This window comes from Sus scrofa, chromosome 9 (genome assembly GCF_000003025.6).
Source record: "Sus scrofa isolate TJ Tabasco breed Duroc chromosome 9, Sscrofa11.1, whole genome shotgun sequence".
NCBI lineage: Eukaryota > Metazoa > Chordata > Mammalia > Artiodactyla > Suidae > Sus > Sus scrofa.
The window spans coordinates 60,786,124-60,802,700 of record NC_010451.4 but is presented as its reverse complement, the minus strand read 5'-3'; the positions used below and the strand labels follow the sequence as shown (position 1 = coordinate 60,802,700).

Below are 16,577 nucleotides of genomic sequence, written 5' to 3'. Positions count from 1 at the left end.
CAAGTTGCCAGATAGGAAAAAAACTGGAATTCCTTTCTCAGTCACCTGCTTGTCTAAAAAAGGTGTTAATAAAACAGGTTTTATTGTTTGCCAGGGGCCACAGACATGAGGGGGCAGGTATTGTGAGTCAAGGTGGGGTGTCTCCCCATGTGTCAGCAGGGCAGGGTAAAAAGAGACCACAGAGCCTGGTGGATCATGGGCATGATGCCTTGGAGCCCAGGGGCTGGCTTTAATCAGAGAGACGGTGGAGACAGAGATTTTTGTTTAAACACAGCCACTGACAAGACGACACGTTGAGAAACTTGTAAACGGCGCAGCTGTAAGTCCAGGCTGCACAGCTTGGTTCAGGACCTATGCCCTCCCAGGGACGGGTGCAGAGAAGCAGAGGATCGGGGCAGGGTAAGAGCAGAAGGCCTGGCTCCTGTGAGGACCAGATTCTCTCTAGTTCCCTCAGAGGACAGGTTTAAGGTTTTGGGAAAGTTGAGAAGTGAATCTGTATTGTCAGCTGGGAGGCAGAGGAATCAATGGGCACTTTCTAGTTCAGCTACCAGCTACTGTGGGAGGGTGCCAGAGCCTAATCTCACACCGCAAGGAACACAGAAGCTGCCTCTCCCACACTCATCCCAGCCCTGCTGCTTATCCAGGGGCAGCTGCACAGGTTGTCCTGTTCCCATAGGGATGTCCTGCACCTGAACTTGGGGTTTGGCCTGGGGGAAAACACCTTCCCTTCTTGGCTCTGCTGCCTCCAGGCAACCTCAAGGGTCATACCAACTATCCTTCCTTCCAGTCTCATGAACCCTGCCCAGTCAGAGGCCCCCTGCTGCAGATTCTGAGGAAAAGAGGGGCCCGTGTTTTCCACACTAATTGAACGATGAGCAGAAGCCAGCTCCTCCGCTTCCCCACGGCAGAACTCAGACGCAACCATGGTACTCGCTGGCCAGGGGGCTCTGCTTGGTCTTTCTCAATGGGAAGAGAGGTCAACAGGAGGCAGGAAGGATGTCCACACCCTTAACAGAACAGGCCTGAGCACAGGGTGACTGTGGGAGACCCCTCTTGTGTGACGAGAGCCTCCACATAAATGAAACAGTGGCGGCCTAGCCTCTGGTCAGTCAGCTGGTGGGGAGGACAGTGCCCCAGCAGGCAGTTACTCTGAAGCTGCCAGGTCTGCGGAGGCTTCCTCTCTCCCCGCAGCTGCAGGTGGGGAGTGTGGTAAGAGCAAAGCCTCCAGGTGTCTGAGACCAGGCCTCAGTTTCCGGAATGAGATGGAGAACAAGGAGTGAAGAGGGTCCACTCAGGGAAAGGCAGAGAGCGGGCCCTCCCTGGACCTCTTCTCCAGGAAGACGCACCCAGAGCAGGCTTGTTGGGGCCCTGAAACCTCCCGCCCACAGGGCTGGCCACGTCATGCACTGCTACTTTGCTTCCCCACCCAGCACCTGGCTCTGGCTCCCATGTCCCACCCTGATGCCATCTACACGTGACACAGACCCCCAGTGTCTCTGAGCCCAGAGACGATCAGCTAAGGGCCTTTCCACAGCCTCCTTATTGACAAGAGTCCATAGGAGGTGGAGAAGGGTGGGAGCTGGTCCCAAAGGTGAGGGAAAGGCCAGAAAGGGGGTGGCTTGTGGAAGCTTCAAAGCACCACATCCGAGACTCCCCAGGAGGTAGCTTCCTGGTCTTGAGCCCCCGCTGCCAATTTGGCGGGTGGCAGGCCCGACCCCCTCTGCTACTAGCTCAGGGACAGTAGAGGGGACTGTAGGACGTGACCACCCAGGGCCCTGCTGGCAGCTGCACGTCCCAGGGACCTGTTTATGTCCTGAACCAGGAGGCACAGGGAGCGGTGCCCAGGGGCCCGCTCTCTGCACCCTGCAGTTGCAGGCAGCCCCACACGGCAGGCCTGGGCAGAGGGCTCTCCTGGGTCGCTGCCTCCCCCCTGTGCTCACAACAGCCACAGGGTCCCAGAGACATTGCTTCCCCACCCACACCCCTTGGGTTCTTCAGAAAAAAGGATTTACATCAAAACATGATTTGTTTTCTGGTTGCAAGTAGTGGGTAAGCTGAGCCTCCCACGCCCCGGCCGCTGGCGTCTGGTGGCCTGGAGCCGAGGTGGAAGCCCAGCAGCTCCCTGGCCCTGGGCCTACTGTCTGCTGTTGCCATCAGACAGCTGGCCCGGGGTCCGCGCCTCTCCCAGAGAGGTTGTGCCCTCAAAGCGCTGCGAGGCGATAGCCGCCTGGTGGGACATGCTCTTCCGAACGATGTCACCCTTCCGCCACAGCACCACCTCCTGCAGGACGGGAAGGGGCAACACAGCTCCATGAGGGAGAATCAGGGAGGGTCCCTGAGGTTCCATCTTCTACAGGGGAATCAGAGGCAAACGCCCCTCTGCTTATCTCTCAGCAAAGACAGCAGCTGCCCAGACCTTCAGGCCCCAGGGCTCCTGCTTACAGTGTGGCTGGAAGGGCAGAGTGGCTGCAGGGGTTGTGCCACAGAAAGGGAACCTTCATCCTTGCTTTGGGGCTCTGGGTAAACCAAGTGGCACAGGGACTAACCAGCAACCCCCACCCCATTCTGTCTGCTTATCCTGTGGGAAACAGAACCTGGAGCCTGGTCTTTGCAGGAATGGGGGAGGGCACACTCACCTGCTGTTTGAAGTAGCGCCGTTCCTCCTCATCGATCAGCACCAGGTTGAGGTAATATCGCACGGAGAACTTCTTGTTGATGTCCCGCATGGTGGGGGTGAGCTCATAGCCGGCCAGGAAGAGCCGGATAGGGATGGACTCCCCTGCAAGGGCCAGGCAGGAATCAGAGTGAGGGGCAGAGCAACATCTCCACCGTACACCCCAGGGTTGGGGATCCTCACCACCACCAAGTGTGGCAGGGACACCCAGGCCAATGCTTTTGCTTCTGGAAAAGTGGCCTGCTGCTGCCCACTGATTGGCTGAAACAGAAACGTGATTAGGCCATTCTGCTCCCATGCTGCCACATCTTGTGAATGTCTCTCAGCTGAGACAAAACAGAGACTGGTAGGCAGTAGCGGGAAGAACAGCACAGGAGTCCTTAGTTATGCATCTCTAACTCATTTCATGTGCTAGCTCTTGGGTTTTGGTTTTGTTTTTTGCTTTTTAGGGCCACACCTGCAGCATATGGAGGTTCCCAGGCTAGGGGTCAAATCAGAGCTGCAGCTGCTGGCCTAGGCTACAGCCACAGCAATGTAGGATCCGAGCCTCACCTGTGACCTACACCACAGCTCATGGCAATGCCAGATCCTTAACCCACTGATCAAGACCAGGGATCGAACCTGCATCCTCATGGATGCTAGTCAGATTCATTAACCACTGAGCCATGACGGGAACTCCTAGCTGTTGGGTTTTAAAAAGAGCCTGGTTAACTCATCACAACACCTTCCATCCTATTTATCACAGCCACTCTCCCCCATGAAAATATGCCTCCCTTCTAAGATGGGGTGGCAAGGTGTGGTAGTCCAGAAAACAGAAAAGCCTCGCTCTGGCCCCAGTTCTCCACCAACCAGATGTATGACTCTTTAAGTCTGGTGCTTTCTGTGAACTGCCGGAAAATTGTGAAATCAGACTACATAACATTTTAGATCCCTTCCAACTCTAACACTGTGCCTCTCCTAATATAAGCCAATCACAATTAGGGCAATAATTCTGAGAAAGTCCAAACCTACAGTGCAGCCTAAAGCCAAACAAGAACCCTTTCTCGCTGCGAGCTCTTCTGTGCTGCTCTGCTTGGTTAGTGATACAGGGGGGAAGACCCTGGCCCCACCTGCATAGCTGGGGAATCAATGGAATGAGCAGTCAAGATGGCTCAGCCCTGCCCAGAGGACCTGGCTCCATGTGGAGCAGACTGGGAATAAACTGAATGACTCCCCGGCAACACCAAGCCCTTCTAGATGAAAACCCTTCAGCTGCAGCTGCTGCAGAACCACAGGAGAATGAACACAATCACTACTCCCCATGATCACATCCATTCCCATGGAACCCAACTCTCAGCTCCACTTATCCCAGAGGTCATGCCAGCTCCAGTCGGTCCCCAGAGCCTTCTGTCGGCAAGAGGGTCTATACTCAGTGAACTCCAAGAATGAATCATTTTACCTGAGATGGAACTAAGTAACAAAAATGACCATTCTGCTTTAATCTCTTGCCCCTTAGCAGCAAAGAAAAAAATGCCAATAGGAAAAAAGTAATAGAATGTTGAAACCGTATCTACTAAACTGCCACTTTTCGAGCCTTATTGTTTTTGTTTTTTAACAGGCATAAATAACTCCTGAGATTCAATCTGCAGTACAAGCTTGTCTATCCACAAGGACCAGATGGGTTTCTTGTTGGTCAAAGGTTGGAAGGGGCTTGGATTCCACATACCCAGCCCCCCTTTCCTCCTTCTTGGGACCCACAGTGCATGGAGATGAGGGAACGACAGGCTAAGAGGCCATCTGATGGGGACAGGATAATAATCTCCAAAGCCCCTCCAACATTTTAGGCTGGCCTCGGGGTAGGGGCTCACCTCTGACAGGTGCGCCATCCATGATCTCGTACTTGGCAATGGTGTCGTTCTCGTGGTACACATTGGGGCCCGTGCCCGTCGTCTCCCTCTTGATAATGTCGATCTCCATGTGCTTGATTTTGATCCTCACCAGCAGGAAGTAGATCTTCCCCACAATGACGTCTTTCAAGTGGTACCTGTGAAGAGGAGCCAAACATGACCCTCTGCACACAACAGCCCTCTGATTTCAGGAGAGGGCACAGCCCCCACACGGTGGGTGAGGGGTGTCCCTGCCACACTGGCCCAAGTTCCCAACATACTGCACTCTGACCTGCATTAACTTCCCCCCACGGTTCTACACGCAACTTAAAAGCACGTTTTCCTTGTGTGTCCTGTCACCATCTCCCCAGTGCCTCAACTTTTCCAAATCTTCCGCACACGCATTTGTGTTTCTAGATAGCCTAGTGTGAGTAGCTTGGCCCACAGGTGCAGGGACAGGTCCCACTCTCGCGCCTTCCAGGAGCTGGGTCTCAGATGGTGGAGCTGCAGAAGGTGCTCTGTCCATTTATTCCCAGCTCTGCCCCTTGCTGAGGGGGTCATGGGTGTCACATCTGCTGAGCCTTCTGGCATCTCCCTTGGGGCCAGTCAGCAGTAGAGCTGTTCAGTACCCAGTGTGGCTGGTGGAGAGCAAACCTTCACCCTGAAGCTTGGGGCAGGGGTGAACTCAGCCTCCTGTAGCACAGGGGAGGAAAGAGAGTTGGACCAGACAGACGACATAAGCAGGATCTGGGGCGGGGGGGCAGATGCAGGGTGGGAACCTGGGTTCCCAATTCCCTGGCCTGTGTTCTCCCACCACTTCCTGCCACCTTTGTGCCTCCAGCACACCAGGGAAAACATGGACACCTAGAAAAGCACAACTTGGGTCACTCATGGCATCTTAGAAGGAATGCTTAAAGCACTGACTTTCAGGGTGTTTGAATGTTTATAAATCAAATGCCCCTTTAATCTAACTGAAATCTTATGCTTAAGAAACACAAAGGAGCTGCTCTGGGGGGGCCCCAAGCCCAGGCCCTGCTCCTCCTTCACTGCATCTTTCCACTAACCTGCCTCAAACCCCTCATCTCTTGGATGAGAAACCCCAGGTCAGTACCTGCTAACCTGAGCCCAAGTACTTAGTGGCAAGACAGGATGCTGTCCTAAGCTTATATGGCCTGGGTACCTACAGTGCACCTGCTCCTCTAGGGCAGTGCCAAGTCCAGCCTGTCCAGTCTCTGATGTGCCTGTTACACGCTCAGATTGGTCTTGAACACATTGAGCGCTAGAGGCTGCTTGAGCTCCTGTGAGGTGGCACCCCCCACCAGGCAACTGCGGTGCTGGTGGGCAGGTACTCTGGGGACTCCACCCTGGGAAGGCCCAGCGACCCCAAGACTGCTCCCAGTTCGCCCACCTGTCTCACAGGTGGCCTCGGCCAAGCAGGGCCCTCACATTAGGCTCCAGGCCAGAGGCAAGAGAGGCACATAGCTTTCCTGCAGCCCTGTTCTGGGACTGTTCCCAGCCCTTCCCAGGAGAGCCATTCCACTGAGCCTCTGGGTGCTGGCCGGCCTGACGTGAGAGCCTCCCCACAGGGAGAACCCTCCTTAGAGCTCTGTGATTTGTTTTAGCTCTCTGTTAACTGAATACACTTAAACTCTAACAGAGTTTAAGTTTAAGTTTATGTTTGCTTTTGCATATTTGATTTTTAAACATTTTCAGTAATGTATTATATTGAAAAGAAAGACACTTGTAGTTTGGAACTGTCAGTGAGTTCTGTGATTTACAAGTAATTAAGTATTCTGACATTCTAACAGTAAGCACAGTTTAAAACACAGATGGCCAGTTAAAATAAAATCACTTAAAGACCTTTGTAAAAAGGCATCGGATCTTATTTATTACAACTCATTTTAGTTGGAGGAGGCAGTGAACTAAGCAGGAGTTTGGTCTCCTCACTTTGATTTCTAAAGACACTTGTAAACAGGACACAGATGATAAAGGATGGAATTCTGAGATTATTCTCATCAGTAGAAGGAATTAAGTACCTAGAATCCAGGACAAATACTTTACAGTTAGTTTTGCTTGACTTTGAAAGACATCGTGGGCTGTCTAACTTAAGTCTGCCCTCTTAATACACTTCAGCTGAAGCAAAAAGCAGCTCTCCTTCCTGGTCCGTGTTACTTTGGCCAGCCTGTGCACACATTCACTGGGTTACTCCGTGGGTCAGCGTGGAGCAGCAAGGCAGGGCCCAGACACTCACTTGGATTTGTTGTACTCAAACTCAATGTGCAGACAGTCCTCGATCCCGACCTCCATCTTGATGGACGAGTTCAGCTCTGGGTACGTGCTCAGCGTGTGGACCACGATGTCCATCTCCTTGACAACATCGTTGAGGCGGCGGCTGATGGTGGCACGAAGGAAATACCTAGAGGAGATGTATGTGTGGTGAGAGGATATGCCCAGCCTCTGGACACCACCTTGGTTTCCTCACCCAGTGCACTGACTTGAGAGTGCCCCTTACAGCCATCAGTCTCTGGGCTTCTGCATTCCTTTGAGAGTTCAGCTCTGTGCACCCTCCTCCCAGAAAAACACACTTAGCCACCAAATCCTGCAATTACGACTCCAGAGAGATCACAGAGCCTTCCCCAAACCCTCCTTGAGCCTGCGCTCTGAGCTGGAGGTGAGCTGCTCTCTGCATCCTAACAGCAAGCTACTCTTGCGTCCTCGGTGGCACTTACCACCACCTGCCGCACACTGGATACAGCTTTTATTTCTTCAACTAACTCCTGGCTCTTTGTGCACAGGGGTCTTATACTTTCATGTTTGCCTGCCATTTATTGGACAATATTTGGTCTACAGCATTTTTCAAGTCCTTCCAATTAAAAAAGAGGAACAGGTCACAGAGAAAGTAGGTCAGTGGTTCATCCTGCAAGTGTTTCTTGCCAGACATAGGGTGGCTAAGACGGAGGCTCACGGGATACTCACAGCACCCTGGGGCAGACTGGCAAATCAACAGAAAAATGAGGACATGTGGAAGTGCTCATCAGACGTGGGATCCAGTGCTGTGGGAGTAGGAGGGCATTCAGGACATGAGAGCCTGAGAAGTAAAGTGGCAGAGATGAGAATGAGAGAGCCCTGGGCCAGACAACGATGGTCTCTGGCTGAGCCCAGGGTCATAGAGACATAGCCCTGCTGGGGGGGAGCCATTCCTGACTGCTGGCCAGTGCTTCAGCCTCCCCAGCACTCCGTCCCCTGAACCTAATTCTGTGCTGACACCCAGCAAGGAAAGAGGCGGCCCTCTAGCAGTCTGGACAAGCCCACTATGGTTGGATGGCGAGTGCTGCCCTCCTTTGTGCTGCAGGGACTGCTCCTCAGCTGCCCTCTCCTTCATGCGGGACCCTCCCTCGTAGCAGCTGTGGCTCCAGCATCACCTAACTGCTCAGGTGCTCAGCCCCCTCCCCATGGAGGCAGGGCTTCATAACAGGTTGAAAAGGCGAAGGCCTCACATCAAGATCTGCAACCCTCGGCCTGCTCTGCTTCATGCTGCTGTCGAAGTGGGGGCAATGTCAGCATTTAGACCTCTCTGCAAAGGCTGAAAAAGAAGAGCTGCAGTCCCTCTTCAGACTGCCTCACCTCCCACGGTCCCACACACTGGCCTCTGGTGATAAGTATGAGCTGATCTGCTGACCTCACAGGACAGGGCTGAGACCTGGAGCTAGGTGTCCAGAGGCCCTGGAATCAGTCCCTACCTTCAGAGTTTCCAGGATGGGAACAAGAAAAACAATTCTGGAGTTCCTGTCATGACTCAGAATTAACAAACCTGAGACTAGTATCCATGAGGATGCAGGTTCTATCCCTGGCTTCAGTCAGTGGGTTAAGGACCTGGAGTTACTGTGAATTGTGGTGTAGGTTGCAGATTCAGCTCAGATCCCATGTTGCTGTGGCTCTGGTGTAGGCCAGCAGCTATAGCTCCGATTCGACCCCTAGCCTGGTAACTTCCATATGGTGCAAGTGCAGCCCTAAAAAGACCAAAAAAAAAAAAGAAAAAAAAGAAAAGAAAAACAATCCCATGTGCTAGAAAGATGTGTGTTAGTTTTTTAAAACCTGTCACACTGTTACATTTTATTCTCTCATCATCCCAAAAGACTGAGAGGACAGGTCTAGAATTAGTCTGAATCTATGACCCACTTCTCAAGCAACACAGCAGGACCACAGCACCTCAGCACTCCTTCGAGGCTTCCACATAGAGCCTCAGTAGGTTCACGTCCACGTAGGGCAGCTTTGGTACCACTTACCGCAGCTTCACATTCTGCCCGGTGTAGGACTCATATGGCTTCTCCACATGGGTGAACTCAAAGTCGAAGGCCTGCGACTGGGTGATCTCTCCAGGCCGGGCCAAGTCCTTCACCAGGGACACAAACTCATGGTGGTTCCCACGGTCATAGTAGAGTTCTGTGGGGAGAGTGAACGCCGGCCTCCTCGACCTGACCCCAAGCTATGGGGGGCCTGGCAAGGGGGATCCCAGCTGCAGGAACCCCTCTTGTGCAGGACCTCCCCCTAGACAAAGCCTCTAGTCTGGTTCATGACTCCCTCTCTTCCTGTCCCCACCAGCACCCAGGCCACTGGGCTCCCTCCCTCCCCCACCAAAACACTGCGCTTGACCTAGAGACCCTGTGACACAGTCAGAAGCCAACACGCTCCAGGACACCAGGCAGCACCCGTGGGGGATATACCAGGGGGCCCACTACTGAAATACCACATCTCTCTCAACACATCTAAAAACATTTCTGGGAGTTCCCGTCGTGGCTCAGTGGTTAACGAATCCGACTAGGAACCATGAGGTTGCGGGCTCGATCCCTGGTCTTGTTCAGTGGGTTAAGGATCCGGCACTGCCATGAGCTGTGGTGTAGGCTGCAGAAGTGGTTCGGATCCTGAGATGCTGTGGCTCTGGTGTAGGCCAGCGGCTACAGTTCCGATTCAATCCCTAGCCTGGGAACCTCCATATGCCACGGAAGCGGCCCAAGAAATGGCAAAAAGACAAAAACAAACAAAGAAAAAAAAAACATTTCTAGCTTTGGAAAGCATATTCATAGTTGCGTAGTCTTACTGTCCTCTTGACAACCTGTGCAATAGCTAGGATGGCCCTATCACCCACTGAACAGGTGAGGAAACTGAGGCACAGCGTGGTCAGTGACAGGCCTAGAGTCACAGGTTGGCTGCAGAGCTAGGATGAGATTTCCCACTGCACTGCGTCTAATTCTAGGATCTGGGCTATTGGAGGTTAACAACCACTCAGAAGGTTTTGTGAGCATAGGAGGAAGGAAAGCAGACAAAGGACTCAGACTAGTACCTAACAGGTGGCAAATACCCCAAAAGTACTAGCTGCTAGTGGTTTTTTTCTACCCCTCAGAGAGGATTCCACATGACCGAGCTGACGAATGGCTGTAATGTTATCCCATGTTATCCCGCATCTAAGGCAGGGGTCCTCAAACTGCACGTCAGAATCTCCAGGAGGCTGTGCTAAAGCACAGACTGCTGGGCCCCACCCCAGCAGTTTTGGATTCCGGGGGTCTGGGGTGGGGCCTGAGAATGACATTTCTAACAAACTTCTGGAGATGCCTCCTGTTCGTCCAGGAACCACAGTCTGAGAAGCACCCCTCTACATCCATCCTCCTCTGGAAACAGTTCTGCTATTTCTTTATTAGGAGTCACACCACCCACTTGTTCTAGATTATTTCATGCCTGTTTATACTCTGCTACTTAAGTATTAACTCTTGCTCCAGACATGTCTTTAGAGATAAGGCCCATGTTGTCAGCTTCCTAGTGCCTAATTCCCAGCTGTGACTCTATGTGGCCATGTCAGTCAAGGCATCACCCTCAGGCATTTCTGGACTCTAGCCCTGCAGCAGGACAGGCCAGCAGGAAAGACATAGCAGGCAGTGTGCTCTCCCGCTTCTGCTGTTGGCTGCTTGGGGACAGAGACAAGTCCACAGGGAGGAGTGTTTGGGACAACTGCCCGCTAGGTCTGGCCCACATCTCTAGAGCACAGCAGGTCATCTCTCTTGGGGAGAGCTGAGCGTCAGGGGCTATAGGACAGACCCCAGACAGCAAAGGTCCAAGCCCTCCCAGGATCAGAGTCTTCTTGGGCCCGAGAAACCCGATCTCTTGGCTCCCCAGAGCCAATGCCATATCCAACCCTGTGGGGGATGACTGGAGGGAGAAAATGGTTTCAGGGGTGCCTTCAGTCTTGCTGCCCTGGCAGCTGGCCTTGATGCCCAGTCCACGGACCCTGTTCTCTCCCAGACAGTGAGGCATCATTGAACAGAGTGGGCTCTGTCCTAAGACCTATCCAACTCACGAAGAGAGCAATAGCGTGGCTAATCCTGAGCTAGGGCTGCCACTTTTGTATGAATCCCTGTTGTTTTCTGCTTTCACAGTTTGTTGCTGATTTCCTAGGTAGCTACACTTGGACCCACCTTATATTACAAACTATCCACCTTCTCTTCCAAGTGGCAAGTGGAATCAGCCACAGGCAGCCCTTTAGAGCATGAGTGATAATAATCCATAAACCTGCCAAAAGGGGGACTGCGGTTCAGGGTGGGTAAAAGTGAACAACCATCATTTGTTTTTGAAACTCCACAACTGGACCCCCATCAAGGTAAGGAAGAGCAGTGACCAGACAGAATAGAGCCACTGGCCCGCCCGTGACAAGGGCCCTCCACTTTTCTTGCTGATCCACTGTTACAGGGGCCTCTGTTGATGGGAATTGACTCCTTAACTGGGGAACCTGGTGCCTCAGTTCCCAAGCACTGGATTCTGGCCCTCATCTCAGGTGACAGAAACAGGCAGAGCAAAGCCCCAGTGTCTGTGAACTTTAAGTGGGAAATCCCAGAGTCAAGAGAAAGATGGAAAGAGAATGATGGGCCACCCAAAGACAACCTGAGAAACAAAGCAGAGAAGGATTCAGAGCCTTCACAGAACACTGAGCTGCCTGTTCTCACCAGCAGGGGAGCCCTGGCAGGAGAAGGCCTTCCAGCCTGGCAGCACGTTCTCCCACGTGTGACGTCACGGAAGAGTTGCCAGTGTGCTATTTGAGTGGGGCCTGACAAGGCTTTTTAATTGATAATTTAAAAGCCATTTGCACTGCTTTTGCAAACATTGTGGGGCAAAGGGGCAGAAACAGCAGCCGTACTTTACTATTTGCCAGAAAGTTTGGTTTCCTCTTGCATAAATTAAAACCTAAAATCCAAGCCTGTTCTAGCAGCAGGTTTAAGCCCTAAAGAGATGGTAAACTGCCTTTTTCTACTCTAAAGATGTTGCCACAAGTTCTCCCTAGTTCTCCCCAACCTCCAAAGCCCTCAGGGACCAGTGTTGTAAGCAAGAAGGAGGAACTGGCAGGTTCTTTGTTAAGGTTACTTCCCTGTCTCAGGTCAACAAGAGGAAATGACTTCTGGAGTCAGAATGTTTTCACAGTGCAACTTACCACCAACAGTTATGGAGTGAATTTGCTACTTTGGAAGGAAACTGAGCCAGCTTTGCATCATGGGATCATCCCGAGAAAGACGCCCTAAGACCCACTGCTGGGCCAGGCTTCACACTGGTCTTGGAAGAAACCTAAGCCAACCAGAGCAAAAAGCCTCTTTCAAAGAGCCTGCTCTTCATCCCAATTTTTCCAGCTGCAGTTTGCTGACCAGCAACCTGGCCAAGACTCCTGCTTGCCACAGGAGCACTGCAGGTCCACTCGGACCTCCTGGGCCTGGTAGATCTGCAGGAGCAGTAACGTCTCTGGGCTGCCCACACCCAGCTGGCCGCTGCTCTGCTCCAAGCCCTGCAGCAACTTATTATTCAGTGAGAATCAATGCATCTAATCACAGAGTGCCTCTCACTTAGCATTGGTGGCTTAATGAATTAAAATACAGAAAAGCCTCTGGAGTCTTCAGGCATAGTCTTGACTGGGGTTGATGGATTTAGATACGCCTAGTGGCATTATTTTTTAAAACTTAAAAAAAAAAAAATTTCAGAAGTTATTCTTTGGCTTTGGAGTGAGGGGTTTACATATCCACCCTCCTCTGCAAGTGTGACTTTCTAATCACCTTTGGGTTCTTGAACCCATTAACATCGGAGGTAGCCCAACTCTGCCTTCTACTCTCCATAAGTGCTCCCCTAACAACTCCAGCTAAAACAATCTCTCTGTCTTCAAACAATTACAGAACTTCCCCCAATACCCCTTATATGCCATACTGTGTTCTTCTAGAAACATGGGCCACAGAGAGACACAGGGGATGTCCTCACAACACATTCACTGATGTTGTTGGAACACAGAACAGGTCCTTGGGAAGCATACAGTAGATGCAGGAAGAATTCCAACACAGCTCAAAAACTTGAGGAGGATAGCAGAAAAAGAACACATGTGAATAAATCAGGGGCAACATTCCAATGGCAACATCTGAGCAGGTGGTGCAGAACTGAAGGAGCCACAGGCCTGACAACTCTTATTTCTTATATTCAGGGAGAAATCACCCTCAACAGGGCATAAGAAAGAGCGATGAAAGGAAAACATAAGAGCAAGCGGAGGACATACAGGCCCAATGCTCCCCTCTGTGGAGGTGCCGCAAGAGCTGTCTCTGATCACAGTGGCTTAGAGCAGGGGCCCCAACAGCCCACCAATGCCCCGCCTCTCAACAGAAACCCCCAAAGCAAATCTGCACTCTCCCTTCTTTCCAGTTTATCTAGCTTTATCTAGATGAAATAATAAACTCAGAGAGCAGCTTCTATAAATTCTCAGATCCGACCACTGTATCCAATCAGCAAACACTTCCTGGCAGCTATTCTGTGCAGCCACTGGGACCAGAGGTCAGCCACCAGGACTGAGGCAGCCTCTGGCTTTCAAGGGCTCAGAATTTAGAGAGGGAGATATGCAAGTTAACCACCCCTCCCCCTGGCAAAAAAAAAAAAGAAAAAAATCACAAAGACGCAAGCTTGTCCGATCCCACTTGCAAAGCGGCACCAGTGAGGCCTCAGGAAGAACAGCAGAAAAAATACTCCAGTCAGCCTAGGAAGGTCAGAGAAGGCTTTCTGATGGATGTCATACCTGCTGGGCTGGAAGAACAAAGTAAGAGCTTGGATGGAAGGCCATTCCTCGCAGAAGGATGCTCACACACAAAGTGAAGATGCCAAGACTCTAGAAAGAATGTGATATTTTAAGGAAAGAGGAAAGTATACATGGTAGGCTGAAGGGTTAGGGAGAGACTTGGCTGGAGAAAGAAAGGTAGAAGCAGCTCAGGAAAGAGCTGAATAACTTCTCCCCTTAATCAATAGGGAGTCAACCAAAAGAACTATAAGGAGGGGGCTGGCAGCAGCTTTTAGAAAACTCACTTACAAAAGATGAGCTCAAAGGGAAAACAAGGCAGGAAAGCCAGTTCGAAGGCTGCTACACACAAAAACATCAAAGGCTGAGAACAGAGAGGAAGCACAGATTCCAGATGCCCCAGAGAGCTGTTGTAGAGGACCAACACTGAGCCAGGTTGCTGCCTTGGAGGAGGGTGAAGGGTCTAGATGACTCCGGGTTTCTGAGGCTGGATGGACTCAGGTGGCATGCCAAAATGGGGAACATGGGAGAAGCAGCAGGGCTGGGGCTAGAGCAGGAAGAGAAAGGGGTTTTTGGTTTGGATGGTCTTTGAGGGACCTGCGAGGTATCGGGGAGGGTCTAGCAGGCAGTTGGAAAGCAGGTGTGGAACTCAGAGGAGTTGTCAGAGTCTAAGACACCGAAGAAGTTCTTGCTGTGGCGGAACAGGACACGCAGTGTCTTTGTAGCACCAGGATGCAGGATTGATCCCAGGCCCAGCACAGTCTGGCATTGCCACAGCTGTGGTGCAGGTTGCAACTGTGGTTCAGATCTGATCCCTGTCCATATGCCACAGGGCAGTCAAAAAGAAAAAAATTTAAAAAAAAATTAAAAAAAAAATTAAAAAAAAAAAAAAAAAACACTTTAAGAAGACATTGAAGTGAAAAGAAGAGATAAGGTGGCCAGAGCAAGTTATTGTGTGAGAAGGGCCAGGAGACAAATGGGACCCCTTTCCTGCCTACTCCCAAAACTGAGATGAGAGAGGAGTTTTTCTGAACAAGGTCTGAGCTCCTGTGAAAATTGGGATATGCAGAGGACCCATGCACTGGATCACCACACAGCTGTCCTTGCAAGGACTCTGTGGAGACCCTTCCAGAGGTTTCCACTTGGGGGAGCACGTCTTCTGGGAAAAAACATGGGGAAGAGAGATGGAGGTGGGGGTGGGGGGGGCTGGCCCGGTGTGAACATTCCTGTGGACAGTTGACAGCGTAATCAGGCTGGCGTTTTAAAGGGCCAGCCCCTGGAAACTTCTTGATGGGTCCAGCTAAACAGGGCAAGGGAAAATGACAGTGATCATCCTAACTCCCTTTCACGAGTACTTGCGAAGCGTGCCAGCTGTGCACTTCATGGATGTCGACGACCTCCAGTCCTCACAAGACCCTCAAAAAGGTTATAAATGGAGCCTGTGTAATTTAAGTAACCCTCTGCTTGACCCTCAATCATACAGCAGGCTTTTCTAAGAAACGCACAGGTAGGACACATGCATTTTCATCAGGAGGAAAAGGAAATCCATCATAAGAAGGTTAATTACATAAATCACTTTATTCTCAAGCTGCGGAACTCTTCCCAGGAAGCAGAGAAAGAAAAGGGAAAAAGGAAAAAAGAAAGAACCAAAATGAAGAGACTATGGTTTACAAGAAGGTAAATTTTGAGTGAAACAAGAAGGAAGGTGTCTGGAACACAATGATGTCAACACTGTTACCCTCATAGAGTAGTGGGACCACCCTGTATATCACCAGCCCAGCCAGACCTCAGAATCTCACCGAAGTGCCACCCACTTCATGCAGAGTCAGGAAAGCAACGAAGGAGAAAAACCACACAACCACAACCTTGGGGAAGTTACTCACAGCTTCGCTCCAATGCTCTCAGGTCACCTGGTAGAGCCCCTTAAGTACAGGACACAAACATTCCACACTGTGCACAAAGCCTGGTCCCTAGACACGTGATTCTGTAGTATCCTTGCCTTACAGGTGAGAAAGCTGAGGCCCAAAGGTGTGGGTCGATTTGGCCCAGAATACTAGGTATTCCTACTGCCTTTTATTGTCTAGTTGTAATTGCTAATAATTATGTTCGAAGACAGAGCCTTGAAAAATTCTGACCCCTTAATTTAGGTCTTAAGAGCATCATTTCTTTGTGTTTAAGAAGAGGAGTCTGCTGAAGACTGTTCTAATCAAGAGGTCTTAGGAAAACGGGATGGGTGGACAGAAGGCCAACGAGGAGCTCAGTGTGGGACACAGGTACTAGAAAAGGGTGGTCGGCCTCAGGACTCGGTGAAGTGGCCACGACCTGCGGGCGGGCCCAGCAGCACTGAAGGCCCAGTAGGAACAGCGGCTGAGACCTCTCTGGTGGGCAACCAGGATCGCGGGAGGGCGGGGGATTGGAGAAATAGGGAGTTGAAGTAATGGGGGCAGGGGTTAAGGGGAAGGGTTAAGAAGCGGGGGATCGCGTCAGAGGCCAGGGTTTATAGAGGAGTGGGGCACGGGGGTCGAGTGGGGGGGTCAAAGGAGGGGTTAGGGGGTCGAGGGTCAGGGCTCAGGGTCAGGGTCGGGGTGGGATCTGGGTTGAGGGGCAGGTCTGGGGGAGAAGGACTCGGGGCGGGGCGGACCCCGCACTCACCGATCTGCCCAATGAACTCGACCTTGATACCCTGGTGCTCCAGCCGCTTGTTGGGGTTTTTGAGCGCCAGGCTCACCTTCCCGGACACCGTCTCCCCATCGTAGAAGAGGAAGTACTTGTCCTTCTTCCCATCCTCCGTCTTGTGCTCGGCCCGCTTCCTGCTGTCCGCATCGTTCAGCAGGATGTCCACCTCCACGCTCTGCCCGAAACCGAAGAAGCTCATGTCCCCGCCGGGCCGGCCGGGCCTGGGAAGGCCGAAGGGCTGGACTTGGCGCCGACGCCCGCACTTGCCGGGCCGGCGCGGTTC

General features: G+C 51.8%; 1 protein-coding gene across 1 annotated transcript; it reads right to left on the bottom strand.

Annotated features, from left to right (window-relative positions):
- On the bottom strand, positions 194–16,509 carry VPS26B (vacuolar protein sorting 26 homolog B (S. pombe)). The gene is made up of 6 exons (NM_001137634.1): positions 16,271–16,509; positions 8,826–8,982; positions 6,791–6,955; positions 4,522–4,697; positions 2,637–2,779; positions 194–2,281 (listed from the first exon to the last, which is right to left on the bottom strand). Exons 1-6 carry the CDS (start codon positions 16,491–16,493, stop codon positions 2,135–2,137), a joined length of 1,011 nt encoding a protein of 336 aa, NP_001131106.1. The 5' UTR covers positions 16,494–16,509; the 3' UTR covers positions 194–2,134.

What these genes read in the sequence shown, in the direction of transcription:
- VPS26B (NM_001137634.1), bottom strand. Translation starts at nt 16,493, where the DNA reads ATGAGCTTCTTCGGTTTCGGGCAGAGCGTGGAGGTGGACATCCTGCTG. An exon ending in TTTGAGTACAACAAATCCAA is followed by an intron (nt 4,698 to 6,790) that starts GTGAGTGTCTGG and finishes TCCTCTTCACAG; the next exon opens with GTACCACTTGAAAGACGTCA. An exon ending in GGCGCTACTTCAAACAGCAG is followed by an intron (nt 2,282 to 2,636) that starts GTGAGTGTGCCC and finishes CCCGTCCTGCAG; the next exon opens with GAGGTGGTGCTGTGGCGGAA.